Here is a 12878-nt window from a genome sequence, read left to right on the forward strand (position 1 = left end):
CCTGGCCTCATGCCGAGGAGCAGGCTCGAGGGAGGGCCTAACTTCGCATGTCGTGATTGAAACGTCTGCCCCATAAGACAGACGCGCCTGCACTCATCGCGAGCTCGTCCGGTGATGAGCCGCTTTGCGTGACATGCAGCAGCGCAATGCTTGGCCGCCCGCGCTCGCAGGCGCTTGTACGCGGCGGTGCGACGGCCTTCGGAGGGGCCCGATGGCTGCTCCCATCTCTTCTGCTGCGGTCCCGCCAGCCTGACTTGCACACAAAATGTGCAGCGGTACCATGCGAGGTAGTACGCCCCCGCTGCTCCCGCGCCTCGCCATAACTGACAGCTCGCAGGTGCGTTTGCGGCCGACGCCGACGGCTCTCCGTCGCTGGGCCCTACCGTCAGCCATGACCACTCGCTCTCGTCGGACGAGGACGACGAGTACAGCCCCGAGGCGTCTGACCCGGGCGCCGGCAGCAGCGACCTTGCGCAAGGGTTCGCTGGCGCCAGTGGCACGGCAGACAGCACCAGCCTCGAGGAAGACGAGAATGGAATGCTCCCTCGCGACAAGCAGCGCAAGAACGCCTTCTACGACTACACGGCCGAGAAGCAAATGAGCCACATCGAAGCAAAGCAGTTCTACCAGCGCCACCAATGGGAGACGCAGCATGGCGGCTCGCAGGCTGGCGACGGCTACAGCCCAGCCCTGCGCGCCAAGACGTTTCCCGCCAGCTTCGGTGCGACAGACGGCATGAGCATCCGCTCGCGCAAGAGCAATGTCAGTCTGGCGAACCAGGGCCCCCATCACAGCGCACACCCGGGCGCGCCGTCACACGTCCAGCCGTCACAGGACCCGCGCTCGCACGCCGGCAGCCAAGCGGGCGATGCCTTCCTCCAAGCCGACCAGGACGCGCGGTCGCACACCAAGCACCCCGCCCTCCCCCACGAAGACAAGCCGCTGCTTAAAGACGAGGGCATACACGGCGCCGGCGCAGGCATCGGCGTCGGTTCGGGCGCCGGGGGCTTTGCCATGTCCGACTCCAGCGTCACCGCCGAGCTCACTGCCATCTACACCAACGTGCAGAAGGTGCTCGACCTCCGCCACAAGTACATTCGCCTGTCGCTGCAGCACGACTTCGACAATCCCCGAGACGACCCGGGCTGGAACATCTACCCACCCCACCCGGAGCCCGTGTGGAACGACTCTTCCAAGCAGCGCCGCAATGCCTCGAGCAGCATGCAGAACAGCACCGTCTTGGAGCCCACCGAGGCACCGCCGAAGCCTCCTCGCAAGATGGGCACAAACATCGGAGAGGACTTCTTCGAGGAGGATCTCCATCCGCTGCCCGGCCCGTCTGAGATGACCTTCCACATGGACAGCGGGGGTGTGTTCCAGGTCTACGAGAACGCCAAATCCGCCGAGCTCGACACTCCCATCGTGGCCATTCCCACGCTGCGCGAATTCTACATCGACCTGGATGCGATCCTGGAGATTTCCTCAGATGGCCCCAGCAAGAGCTTTGCATTCCGGAGACTGCAGTACCTGGAGGGTAAATTCAACCTGTACTATCTCCTGAACGAGTACCAGGAGATTGCCGACAGCAAAAAGGTGCCCCACAGAGACTTCTACAACGTGCGAAAGGTCGATACTCACGTTCACCACTCGGCGTGCATGAACCAGAAGCATCTGCTGCGCTTCATCAAATCGAAGATGAAGAAGTCGCCCGACGAGGTGGTCCTCTTCCGTGATGGCAAGCACCTGACGCTGAGGGAGGTGTTTGAATCGATCAACTTGACCGCGTACGATCTCAGTATCGATACACTGGATATGCACGCGCACACGGACTCGTTCCATCGATTCGACAAGTTCAACTTGAAGTACAACCCCATCGGAGAGTCGCGTCTGCGAACCATCTTCCTGAAGACGGACAACTTCATCAAGGGCAGGTACCTTGCCGAGATCACAAAGGAGGTCATCTCCGATCTGGAATCCAGCAAGTACCAGTTCGTTGAGTGGCGCATTTCGATTTACGGCCGCGATCTTGAAGAGTGGGACAAGCTCGCCGCGTGGGTTGTCGACAACAAGCTGTTCTCGCCCAACGTGAGATGGCTCGTCCAGATCCCTCGTCTCTACGACGTGTACAAGGCTACTGGGTTGATGCACAACTTTGAAGAGGTGGTTCGCAACGTCTTCCAGCCGCTGTTCGAGGTCACCAAGGACCCCACCAGCCACCCCAAGCTCCACATCTTCTTGCAGAGAGTGGTTGGTCTCGACAGTGTAGACGACGAGAGCAAGGTCGAGCGACGTGTGTACAGGAAGTTCCCAACCCCCAAGGAGTGGACGACAAAGCAAAACCCGCCCTACAGCTACTGGATGTACTACCTGTTCTCCAACATCGCGTCACTCAACGTGTGGAGGAAGCAGCGTGGCTTCAATACCTTCTTGCTTCGCCCTCATTGTGGAGAGGCTGGTGATACCGATCACTTGGCGGCGGCTGTCCTCTGCTGCCACAGCATCAGCCACGGTCTGCTGCTCCGTAAAGTGCCCCTGTTGCAGTACATCTTCTACCTGGAACAGATCGGTGTGGCCATGTCGCCACTCAGCAACAACGCCCTGTTCCTTGCATACGAGCGGAACCCGTTCTTGAGCTACTTCCGACGTGGCCTGAATGTGTCGCTGTCTACGGACGACCCGCTGCAGTTTGCCTTCACAAAGGAGCCGCTCATCGAGGAGTACTCGGTCGCAGCGCAAATCTACAAGCTGAGCGCGGTCGACATGTGCGAGCTTGCAAAGCACTCGGTCGAGCAGAGCGGGTTCGAGCACGTCGTCAAGCAGAAGTGGCTAGGCCGCAACTACCACCTCCCCGGCGTCGCAGGCAACGACATGGCGCGATCCAACGTGCCCAGCGTCCGCGAAGCCTTCAGACACGAGACCCTGATGCAGGAGCTCGCCATGATCGACCGCTACACGCGCGCCGCCAACGCCGGCGCCCAAGACCTCACCCTGTCGAACCTCCAGCCCGAGCAGCAGGTCCCCCAGACCCCCAAGACGCACCACGCCACGCACCCCGGTTCTCCCGTCCAGTCCCTGCAGCAGCCGTCCGCCACCGACCCGCACGAGCACGACAAGGCCTTCTCGCGGCTCCCGCCCTCGTCCTTCCCCGCCCAGCAGGCGCGCATCAACCCGTCCTCGTCGGCCGCCGACCTCACCAGCAACACCCAGCCCGCTTCCCCCGTCGAGGTGGCCTTCGACCGCCCCCGCCGCACCTCCAGCATGACCATCAGCCCCAGCGTGCTGTCGGCCCCGCCCCCCGCCCAGCAGGAGGACCTGGCCCTGACGCGCACGCCCAGCAGCGTCAATCTCGATGGCGAGCCGCGCATCTTCCCCGGCGTTGTGAGTCGGCGCCGCCGCAGCAGTCTGCGCGGCGGCACCGCCGAGGACGAAGAGGCGCACGCGCTGCACCGCGTGCCGACGGAGCCGGTGGTCAGGGAGCAGGACAGCGACGAGGATTCGTAGGGTGTTTTGGTGTGGAGATGCTCTGTTTGATATCGATGTAGTTACGAGGCTAGGTATCAACTACTTGGCTGTGTTGAACTGCGAATGGATTTGGTGTTGCAGTGTAGTGTATTAGAACGTGATGGTGCTACAATGTAGTGCTGCTACAATGTATTGATATTACGACGCATAACCCGGCTGATGCTTGATCGTGCCCCCTCCATCTCCCGTCTCAAGCTGCTGATCCAGATTGCTGATCCAAGTGACAACCAGCCTGCTGACGAACCCAGCGGCCCCGTTCGAAGACGTGAGCACGCCTTATCGCTTAGATAGCTGTCTCCACCTCCCCTAGCACCTCTACACCAACCTCCCGACATCAACATCACCATCACCATCGCAACACCCACATCAACATCACAACACCACATCAACAACCAACAGTCCCCACCAATCCCACAACACCACCATCAAACCTCCCGCACAAACACCACCGACATCCACCACACAGTCCTGTCTTGATAGCATAATGTCCACCCCCCTCGTCTTCCCCCGCCCCAACGCGCCCCTTTCTACAGGGCAAGCGCCTATCCGCGCCCCCTCCGAAGAAGACTTCATCAGCACGTTTGGCGCGCTGCTGCCGCCGGCGCGGTACGTGGAGTTGGCGGAGGGGAGGGCGGCGTATTATGTGTTTCCGGGGGCGGGTAGGGAGACTGCTGAGACCCGCGAGACTGCTGGGACTGGCGGTACTGCTAATACCCTCCCCACCCACGCCCTCCTCGTCCACGGCGTCCAGACGCCCGCCCTCGGCCTGCTCCCGTTGGTGCGTGAACTGCGCTCCCTGTTCCCGAGCACCACCTTCGCGCTGCTCGATCTGTGGGGCCACGGGCTGAGCGACGGCGTGGTGCGGGCGCAGGAGGGGGCGTTGTTTGAGGGGTTGGTTGGGGGGGTGTTGGGGGCGCTGGGGTGGGACAGCGACAGCTCGGAGGCGGGCGGGAAACGGGTCGCGCTGGTGGGCTACTCGTTCGGCGCGGTGGTGAGCATGGGGTTCGTTTCCTCGACCTCGCCCGCCAGCAGATGCGTGGCTAGTCTCGCACTCGTCGCGCCCGCGGGTCTGCTCAGGAAGAGCTGGTTCTCGGAGCAAGAGCTGGGCTACCTGAGCCCCGACTGTTCGCCCGCCGATGAAGAAGCCGCCGCGGACTGGACCATCCGCACCCTCGAAGGCGGCGAATTGACTGTCCCCGCAGACTGGCGCGAGAAAGTCGCAGCCGGCGAGATCGTCGCCCAAGCCCTCAAACAGTGGCAACTCGACCACCACGCGGGCCACGCGGCCACAGTAACAGGTATTTTCCGCGACGGCGGGGTGTTCGAGAACGAAGAGCTTTTTCAAAGGGCGAAGGGGACGGGGGTCCCGTTGTTTGCAGTATTGGGGGAGCTGGATGGGTTGACGGATGAGCAGGAGGTGCGGGGGTTGGGGGTTGAGACGAGGGTTGTGGAGGGGGTGGGGCATGGGGTTGTGAGGGAGAGGGAGGGGGAGGTTGCGCGGTTGATAGGGGGGTTTTGGCGGGGGTTGTAGGGGGTTGTGGTGGTGGTGGCAGTGCGTGGTGAACGGCAGTGTGTCTTGCTCGAACAACATTATCATCACCACAATACCTAGATCTGACTTGCTCGACACCACCACCACTATCCAATCTCCCCACCCCGCGTCCACAACATCCATGTCTACTCTCTCAAACCACATCACCGTGCCCTCAGCCATGCTCTCGCACCATATCATAAACGCCTGCCGTCACAACCACCCACCCTACGTCACCGCATTCAAGACACTGTTGACACCACTGCCAGCACGCCGAGCCACGATAACATGACCTCAGCGCACTGCAGCCCAGCAGCCCAGCCACGCACCGATCTGCGCCCAACGCTTGCCCTTGCCCCGCGGCCGCTGTGAACCGGGATCGACGTGTCCATGGGCATGCAGTACCTTGTAAGTCTATGGGCATGCAGTGGCTAGGCAATGGACATGCAGTGGCTACATAGGCAATGGGCATACGGCGGTCAATGGGCATGCAGTACCTACGCAACAGCCATGCAGCATGCGCTGTCCTGCACGGCTAGTCTTGATCGCGCGGCGTTTTGTCCCGCGGGGGTGGATGGGGCGTTGGGGCGTTGGGGTTGGGAACCGGGGGTTTGGGGCGAGGAGGTGGAGATGCTGCAGCAGTGGCTTGGATAAGATGCAGGACTGCAGAACTGTGAGGACTGCAGAACTGTGAGGACTGCAGAACTTTGAGGACTATGAGGATCTATGAGGGACTATAAGTGGTGTGATTGGGCACGACACGCAGTGACTTGTCGAGGGCCAGGGCTATGGCTGAACGGTGGCCGGCGTGGGCTGATGAGCAGGCTTGTACGTAGTTCGCAGGGAGTCAGGGACAGCGCATGCATGGTGTCGGTGTGCGGCCGGGCCGGGGGCGGGGTGGTGCCGGGCCGGAGAGGGCACATGTCAAGGCAGGGTGCGTGGAGGGAGGAGGGGGGTGTTAGAGCTGCTGGTGGGCGGTGGAGTGTGCAGAGGGTCAATTGGATGCTGCTGGATCAATGATTGGAGTGATGCTGGATCGATAATTGATGCTGCAGTGCGGCAATGGCATGCTGCTCAACAGTTGGGCATGCTGAGTAAGCGTCGACTGCTGCGTTGACTGCATGTATATTGTAGACTGAGCAGAGGTCAACGGTTAGCAGATCAGTGGAGCGTGACGCCGCAGCGCGCCCAACCAGAAATTCGCCCTGAGTGGGCATCAGCGCACAGCCGGAGAGGTCCTGGCCCAAGCTCTCGGCGCCCACGGCAGCGGCGCGGTGCGATTGGCCGTCGCGTCTGGGGCAGCGACCAGCGACTACGCACCTGCACTGCGCTGAACCGACGACACTGCCAGCAACATACGCAGACGCATCCGCCGCCTCACCCCGCCCGCTAGCCCACTGCATGCGGCCGACTGTCGCACACGCTCCGTGACCTCCTCGCCGCCGTCGCACAGCTGCGCCCGGTGCTCCCTCGCCGCTCGCGCCCGCCATCCCGACCCGAGGCCTGTCGCGCCGCCCGTTGTCGCGCTGCTGTCGCGCTGCTGTCGCGCATCGCTCCCGGTAAGCAGCGCCTGCAGCTCTGCGCGTAATCTGCAGCTCTGCGCCTTTCAGCGCCTCCGCGCCTCTGCGCCCACCTGCGCCCTGCTCCTCGCCGTTGCATGCCGCTAACCGCTTCGTCCCCAGGCCTTCCCGTCGCACAGCTTGGCGGCCGTCTCCGGTGACGTGGACGCCAACAAATCACTGAGCCCCCGGCCAGCGCACACGCAGCCTCGACGCCGGTCCTGCCCCTGCAGCCCGCCGAATAAACATGTCGTCCACCCCGCCGAAGAAGGACGGTGTGGAACCACCGCAGTCGCCTGACGACGACCAACATATGGACAGGAACGCTGAGGATACACAAGCCCAAGGACTCGGCTACGAATTCGAGGTCAAGGAACAGGACCGATGGCTTCCAATCGCAAATGGTGCGTCTCCCCCAGCCCTCCCCATTGCGCCCAACGCGCCTCTGCCCCAACCAGCCCGCTGCGAGTCTGAGACGCCCACTCCCCGTCACGCCCCCCGACGAGCCACTCGGCGCTGCTGCGTGCCTGGCTAGCCCTGCGCCATGTCGTCGTCGCCGCCCGACGAGGACTCGCCGCCCCTGGCGAAGAGCCCCACCAACCTCGCGTCCGACGCTAACATTCGTAACTTTGCTCCAGTCGCCCGCATCATGAAGACGGCTCTGCCCGAGAACGCAAAGATCGCAAAGGAGGCCAAGGAGTGCATGCAGGAGTGCGTGAGCGAGTTCATCTCCTTCATCACCAGCGAGGGTAACCCACCCCACCCCGTTCACGTCCCCACTGACGCCCCAGCCTCCGAGAAATGCCAGCAGGAAAAGCGCAAGACGGTCAACGGCGAGGACATCCTCTTCGCCATGACCTCGCTCGGCTTCGAGAACTACTCCGAGGCCCTCAAGATCTACCTGTCTCGGTACCGCGAGGTAAGCCCCCCTTGATCTCGTCCAGTGTGGTGTCTTTCTTTTGTCGTCTGCAACCCATTGGCGAACCGTTCTGAACCGCGTATTGATTGGTGCCTCGAGACCCTCCTCGCAAATCAGAACAAGCCTGCCGGCCAATTCGGTGCGCCTGGGGCCGGCGCCGGCGCGCCACCTGCCGACGGCGGCCAGCAGCATGTGATGGGCCCCGACCAGGAGATGGACGGCGACGGCGCCACCGCGTTTGGCTACAGTGTGCACAACGGGAATGGCACTGCCGAGTACTAGCGCGCTGTCCCGAGGGGGGAAGTCGCTGGGAGAAGAGGAGGACGGGAGAGCGGGAAGTGCTCAGAAGTGTGCTTTTTGGGTCAAGAGTTGGGATGCACGATGGGTTTGATCTTGGTCCGTTGGATGCGTGCACCCCCTCCGCCCTGCCTCGCCCGGCGCGAAGGAGTGCGCGTCTGCCAGCGTCTGTGCGCCACTGCAATAGACGCACTGCCTGCTTGCTCTCACGTCCCCCAACATGCCGTGATTCATGTGCCTTGATACGCCGTTGTGTCCTTCTATATGTCCTTCTATATGCCATTCTACATGCGATGCGACCCCGTGAACACGCTAATACGTACTCCCCGCCGCACTCCACCCCCCGATACTCGACCCCGTCGCTGCCACCGTCGCCGCGGTTGCTACCGCTGCTGCGTGCCGTCGGCGCGCGAGGAGGACGCTGAGGGGGACGTCGTCGTCGTTATCTCCATCTTCTGCATCATCGTCGTTTTCTTCTTCTTCTCTGTCACCCTGGCCGTAGTCCCGGTCATCGCCCCGCTCGTCGCCCCGCTCATCCCCCTGGTCGTCGTAGAACTCAATGTCCTCGTCGACGCCAAAGTCCTGCAGGCGCTCGCCTTCGGGGTTGCGCCAGGCTTCTTCGCCGGCCGAGACGTCTGCTTCTGGGGTCGGGGCGCGGGAGGAGGCGGGGGAGGCGGTGTCTGCGTAGCCATCGTTGTCGTAGTTGTTCCCGTGAGAGCTGTCGCCGTAGCCGTTGTCCGCGTAAGAGCTGTCCGCGTAGCCGTTGTCTCCGTAAGAGCTGTCCGCGTGGCCGTTGCTCCCATAGTCGTTGCTCCCGTAGCCATACCCATCCCGACGCCCACCATCCCTCACCGCCTCCAAGCGCTGCACAAACGGCTTCCGCCGCCTCACCGCGTCCAGCGCCTGCCTCGCCTTGAACGCCGCAACCACATCCTCGTCCCCCCCAGCCCCCTCGCCCTCCCCGCTCTGAAACGTAAACGCCGGCCCCTCCTCCCGCGCCCGCCGCCGATACACGCGATCCGGATCCACCGGCGGCCACGCCCCCTCGCTGAACCCATTGACCTCCCACCTCAACCCTTCCCCCACCCCCGTCCCCACCCGCGGCGTGCGCGCCAGCACATTGACCCAGCTCAGCGGATTCCACGACCCCATGCCCTGCGCCACATTCGCGAAAAACCCAACGTCGTACGGAAACTCCTGGCGCCGGATGCGCACGCGCGTGCCGTCGGGCGTGGCCAGGTAGCCCCCGAAGTGTCGCGCGCGCCGGAGCAGCGTGTCGTGCCGCGCGATCTCCCAGGACTCGATGGTGGTGGTGTTGAGCGCGAGGGCGTAGAGGTTGCGCAGGAGGAGGAGGGTCAGCAGGAAGGTCGTGAAGGCTGTGGCGAGCGAGGTCAGGAGCAGGTGGGTGAATAGCGGGAGCGAGGGGCCGAGGGTTGCGGGGAGGTCGCGCGAGGACCAGAGGTGGGAGAGGCGCGGGAAGAGGTGGGAGAGGAGCAGGATGAGGGTGGTGGTTGTGGTGCTGAGGAAGCGGAGGAAGTGCGGGAGGGTGGTGTGCGAGACGCAGTTTGCGGTCCAGGGGCAGTGGTGGTCCATTCTGGGCACGCAGCTGGGGGTGTGTTAGTGGTTGAGAGTCTGGGGGGTTGGCGAGGTGTACCGTTTGCACTCCTTGCAGTGGTGTGCGCGCGGCGGCTTCGCGGCATCGCATTTGCGGCACCATTTCCTGCTCTTCAGGCCGTCGGGCTCCCCGTGGACGTCCCCGTGTGCTTCCGTCTCCGCCTTCCCGCTCTCCCCGCTCTTCTCACTCGATATCTCTTTCTCCCACCCCCGCGGCACTCTCCCTGGATCCACAAACACCGTGCGTGTGTATGTGATAAACACCAGTAATAATGCGATATTGAACACGACCAGTTCGCGCTGCGTCAGAGGCCCTGGCTCCAGGTGCATCAGCAGCAGCTGCGACGGGTACCCCAGGACGGCAATCAGCGCATACACGAACGGCACGGCGAGCCGGGACAGCGCCGCCATGGTGGCAGTACGGGTGCGTTTAACGTTTAACGGTTCCCGTTCCCGTTCCCGGTTACGGTCTGGAGTGGGCGACGTGTCGGCACGCGCGGACGTCGCGGTCGTGCGCGCGCCCACGTGACCTCTCCACAACCCCATCCCCATCCCCATCTCATCCAACCTCAAGCCTCGCGCTCACATCACCAAAACTGAACGTCTCCAGCTGCAGGTCAGCACAATGCCGCCCCCCACATGGCCCGTCTTCGCCCTCCTCCCGGCCGCTATCCTGCTCCACCTCCTCGTCGCCCCGTACACCAAGGTCGAGGAGTCGTTCAACATGCAGGCCGCGCACGATATTCTAACGCACGGGATCCCGGGGAGTAACGCGGATGCGTTTTTCACGGCCAACTACGATCACGTGGCGTTTCCGGGTGCCGTGCCGAGGACGTTTGCGGGCGCGTTGGTGTTGAGCGGGTTGGCGCGGCCGGTTGCCGGGGTGCTGGAGGGGGGGAAGGTGCAGCTGCTAGGTAGGAATAGGCTACTCTGGGCTTGATGGGCGGCTTGCTGATGATGTGCAGTTAGGGGGATTCTGGGCTTGGGGAACGCGGCCGCGCTCACGGTGTTTGGGCGGAGCGTGCAGCGGGTGTTTGGCACGGGCGCGGGCGTCTGGTACGCGCTGTTCCAGGCCAGCCAGTTCCATGTCGTGTACTATGCGTCGCGGACGCTGCCGAACATGTTTGCGTTTGTTTTCAGTAGGGCGCTTGGTCGAGTCCATGGCGTGTGTGCTGACGCTGCCAGGCAACCTTGCGCTCAGCGCGCTCCTGAACGCACATGCCGTGTCGTATAGCAGGGACGACGCCAACCGCAGCATCCGCCTCTGTCTCTACCTGCTCACCATCGCGGGCATCGTGTTCCGCTCCGAGCTCGCGCTCCTGGTCGGCACCATCACGCTGCACCTCCTCATCACCCAGCGCCTCTCCATCGCCAAAGTGATCCTGCCCGCCGGTGCCGGCGGCCTGCTCATCGGCCTGCTGTGCACCGTCCCCCTCGACTCCTTCTTCTGGCAGTCGTTCCCGCTGTGGCCCGAGTGGATCGCGTTCTACTACAACACGATCCAGGGCCACTCGGCCGACTGGGGCGTGTCGCCGTGGCACTTCTACTTCGCCAACGCGCTCCCGCGGCTGCTGCTCAACCCGGCCACCTACCTGCTGTGCATCCCCGCCGCGCTGCTCAGCCCCGCGACCCGCCGCCGCAGCCTGGATCTGCTAGTCCCGCTGCTCGCGTTCGTGGGCCTGTACAGCTTCCTCCCGCACAAGGAGTGGCGCTTTGTCATCTACGCGGTCCCGGGGCTGACGGGCGTGGCCGCCGCAGGCGCCTCGTGGATCTGGACGCGCCGCGGCAAGTCGGGCGTGTACGCGCTGCTGGCGCTTGCGCTCGCGGCGTCCGTGGTGCTCTCGTTCGCGGCCTCCTCGGCCCTGCTGCTCGTGTCCAGCCTCAACTACCCCGGCGCGGCCGCGCTCAATGCGCTCCACACCGCCGTTCCGCTGCCGGCGCACCCCCGCGTCGCGGTCTTCGCGGACAATCTCGCGTGCCAGACAGGCGTGACGCGGTTCCTGGAGGCGCGGGGCGGGCCGGTAGCGATCGGGGGCGGGCAGAGCGCGGTGGGGCTGAGGGAGTGGGCGTATGATAAGACGGAGGATCCGGCGCTGTTGCTGGATCCGCTGTTCTGGGCCAAGTTCGACTATGTGCTGGCGGAGCGGCCTGAGAAGGTGATTGGGAGCTGGGAGGTGGTGCACGTTGTGTATGGGTTTGGGGGTGTGAGGGTGTTGAAGCTGGGGCAGGAGAGTGGGAGGGTGACCGAGGAGGGTGTTCTTGCGGTCGAAGCGGGTGAAGTGGGTGGAGATTGGACGGGGAGGGTTGCGAGGGTGTGGAGGGCGCTGGAGGGCGTGTTGAGGGATAGAGTGTTAAGAGGGTATTGGGTGGAAGTCAGGATGGAGCCGCGGATACGGATCTTGCAGAATCAGATGAAGTAGACTGCCAATGAGCAATCGATTTGTTCGCTACTCTTTGTTTGTGCTTGACGCCGTTGGATGCAGTGACGTTTCCCCAGAACAATCTCTCATCAACCTCCAAGCGTGCATACACCAGTCTCCTTCTCCACACTAGCTGGCACACCCTCACTGCGCCGGCACATTCGCCGCGGCCTTCTCCCCCTTCGACTTCTTCTTATCCTCGACCAACTCAATATTATCCTCGGGCACATCCTTATACTTCTCCAGAATAAACTCCTCAATATCCTCGCTCAAATCGCCCTGCACAATAATCTCCTCGCCGCCGCCGGGGAGCTTCGTCACACTCGCGCCCGTCGCAAACTTCTTCCCAAAGTCCTTGCTCACCTTCTTGATATCCAGCCCAAACGCCTCCAGGCCCGACACCGCGGTCACGTACTTGCGCTTGTTGCGCTCGATGCGCTTGATTGTGATCTTCGAGCTGGCGCGCGTTTCGGCCTCGCGCTTCTCGGCGGTGAGCGCCTTGGTGGCTTTCTTCGCGGCGTCTTTTTCGGCGCGCTTTTGCGCTTCGACGGAGAGCGAGGAGAGGTTTTGCGCGAGTGCTTCTGAGCGGGGGGTTAGGGTTGTATGGGGGAAGGTGGAGGGGGGGTGGGTACCTTGGGAGTACAGCTTGGCGTGCATGTCTGGGTGCGCGCTCGCCAGCCATTCCTCACACTTCTTGGTTGTGCCGCCGAATTCGCAGTACTACGGGTAGAATGTGAGTTGCTAGGCGCGTGAGATGTCGGGTAGTGTCGTACCTACTTCTGGAGGTAGTGTGCATACTGCGCTTGTTAGCGGGGTTTGGAGGAGCGCTGTGGTGAAATTTACCTCCGCAGTATGTGACCTTGACTGGTAGTGTGTCTGCCATGATGTGAGTTTGTTGTGGTCGAGTTGGAGCTCTGTTTGGTGGTAGAGGTTGCGGTGACGGCGCGAGAAAGCAGTCGTGGTGGGGCAGACGTGTGGTTGGCGGGGTAGTGCAGGGGTCCATCACATCTCGAAGA

General features: G+C 63.0%; 6 protein-coding genes across 6 annotated transcripts; 4 read left to right on the plus strand and 2 right to left on the minus strand.

Moving 5' to 3' along the window:
• The first annotated feature begins 56 nt into the window (after positions 1-56).
• C7974DRAFT_390471 (uncharacterized protein) lies at positions 57-3630 on the plus strand. The gene is made up of 2 exons (XM_046141469.1): positions 57-287; positions 338-3630. Exons 1-2 carry the CDS (start codon positions 266-268, stop codon positions 3499-3501), a joined length of 3186 nt encoding a protein of 1061 aa, XP_045999121.1. The 5' UTR covers positions 57-265; the 3' UTR covers positions 3502-3630.
• Positions 3631-4006: 376 nt separating this feature from the next.
• C7974DRAFT_411357 (Alpha/Beta hydrolase protein) lies at positions 4007-5053 on the plus strand (the record flags this gene model as incomplete). The annotated part of the gene is made up of 1 exon (XM_046143550.1): positions 4007-5053. The coding sequence occupies one exon, from the start codon at positions 4007-4009 to the stop codon at positions 5051-5053; it is 1047 nt and encodes a 348-aa protein (XP_045999122.1).
• Positions 5054-6859: 1806 nt separating this feature from the next.
• On the plus strand, positions 6860-7813 carry C7974DRAFT_411358 (nuclear transcription factor Y subunit B-10; the record flags this gene model as incomplete). Its single annotated transcript, XM_046143551.1, has 3 exons — positions 6860-7016; positions 7251-7531; positions 7631-7813. 3 exons carry the CDS (start codon positions 6860-6862, stop codon positions 7811-7813), a joined length of 621 nt encoding a protein of 206 aa, XP_045999123.1.
• Positions 7814-8094: 281 nt separating this feature from the next.
• C7974DRAFT_422859 (palmitoyltransferase pfa4) lies at positions 8095-9910 on the minus strand. Its single transcript, XM_046144352.1, has 2 exons — positions 9483-9910; positions 8095-9434 (listed from the first exon to the last, which is right to left on the minus strand). Exons 1-2 carry the CDS (start codon positions 9851-9853, stop codon positions 8141-8143), a joined length of 1665 nt encoding a protein of 554 aa, XP_045999124.1. The 5' UTR covers positions 9854-9910; the 3' UTR covers positions 8095-8140.
• A 430-nt stretch (positions 9911-10340) lies between these two features.
• On the plus strand, positions 10341-11862 carry C7974DRAFT_355899 (Alg9-like mannosyltransferase family-domain-containing protein; the record flags this gene model as incomplete). Its single annotated transcript, XM_046139581.1, has 3 exons — positions 10341-10356; positions 10408-10581; positions 10628-11862. The coding sequence occupies exons 2-3, from the start codon at positions 10563-10565 to the stop codon at positions 11860-11862; spliced, it is 1254 nt and encodes a 417-aa protein (XP_045999125.1). The 5' UTR covers positions 10341-10356; positions 10408-10562.
• Positions 11787-12799, minus strand: C7974DRAFT_462283 (RNA binding protein-like protein Tma22). Its single transcript, XM_046146196.1, has 4 exons — positions 12706-12799; positions 12640-12659; positions 12495-12582; positions 11787-12443 (listed from the first exon to the last, which is right to left on the minus strand). Exons 1-4 carry the CDS (start codon positions 12743-12745, stop codon positions 12007-12009), a joined length of 585 nt encoding a protein of 194 aa, XP_045999126.1. The 5' UTR covers positions 12746-12799; the 3' UTR covers positions 11787-12006.
• Positions 12800-12878: the final 79 nt, after the last annotated feature.

The sequence above is a fragment of the Boeremia exigua genome, assembly GCF_020726555.1.
Source record: "Boeremia exigua strain MPI-SDFR-AT-0100 chromosome Unknown C7974scaffold_4, whole genome shotgun sequence".
Taxonomy (NCBI): Eukaryota; Fungi; Ascomycota; class Dothideomycetes; order Pleosporales; family Didymellaceae; genus Boeremia; species Boeremia exigua.

Coding starts and splice junctions, on each gene's coding strand:
- C7974DRAFT_462283 (XM_046146196.1), bottom strand. CDS start 12,745: ATGGCAGACACACTACCAGTCAAGGTCACATACTGCGGAG. Junction 12,660..12,705: donor CAAGGTCACATACTGCGGAG/GTAAATTTCACC, acceptor TAACAAGCGCAG/TATGCACACTACCTCCAGAA. Junction 12,444..12,494: donor CGCCAAGCTGTACTCCCAAG/GTACCCACCCCC, acceptor CCCCCCGCTCAG/AAGCACTCGCGCAAAACCTC.
- C7974DRAFT_390471 (XM_046141469.1), top strand. CDS start 266: ATGTGCAGCGGTACCATGCGAG. Junction 288..337: donor GTGCAGCGGTACCATGCGAG/GTAGTACGCCCC, acceptor GACAGCTCGCAG/GTGCGTTTGCGGCCGACGCC.
- C7974DRAFT_422859 (XM_046144352.1), bottom strand. CDS start 9,853: ATGGCGGCGCTGTCCCGGCTCGCCGTGCCGTTCGTGTATGCGCTGATT. Junction 9,435..9,482: donor CACTGCAAGGAGTGCAAACG/GTACACCTCGCC, acceptor ACACACCCCCAG/CTGCGTGCCCAGAATGGACC.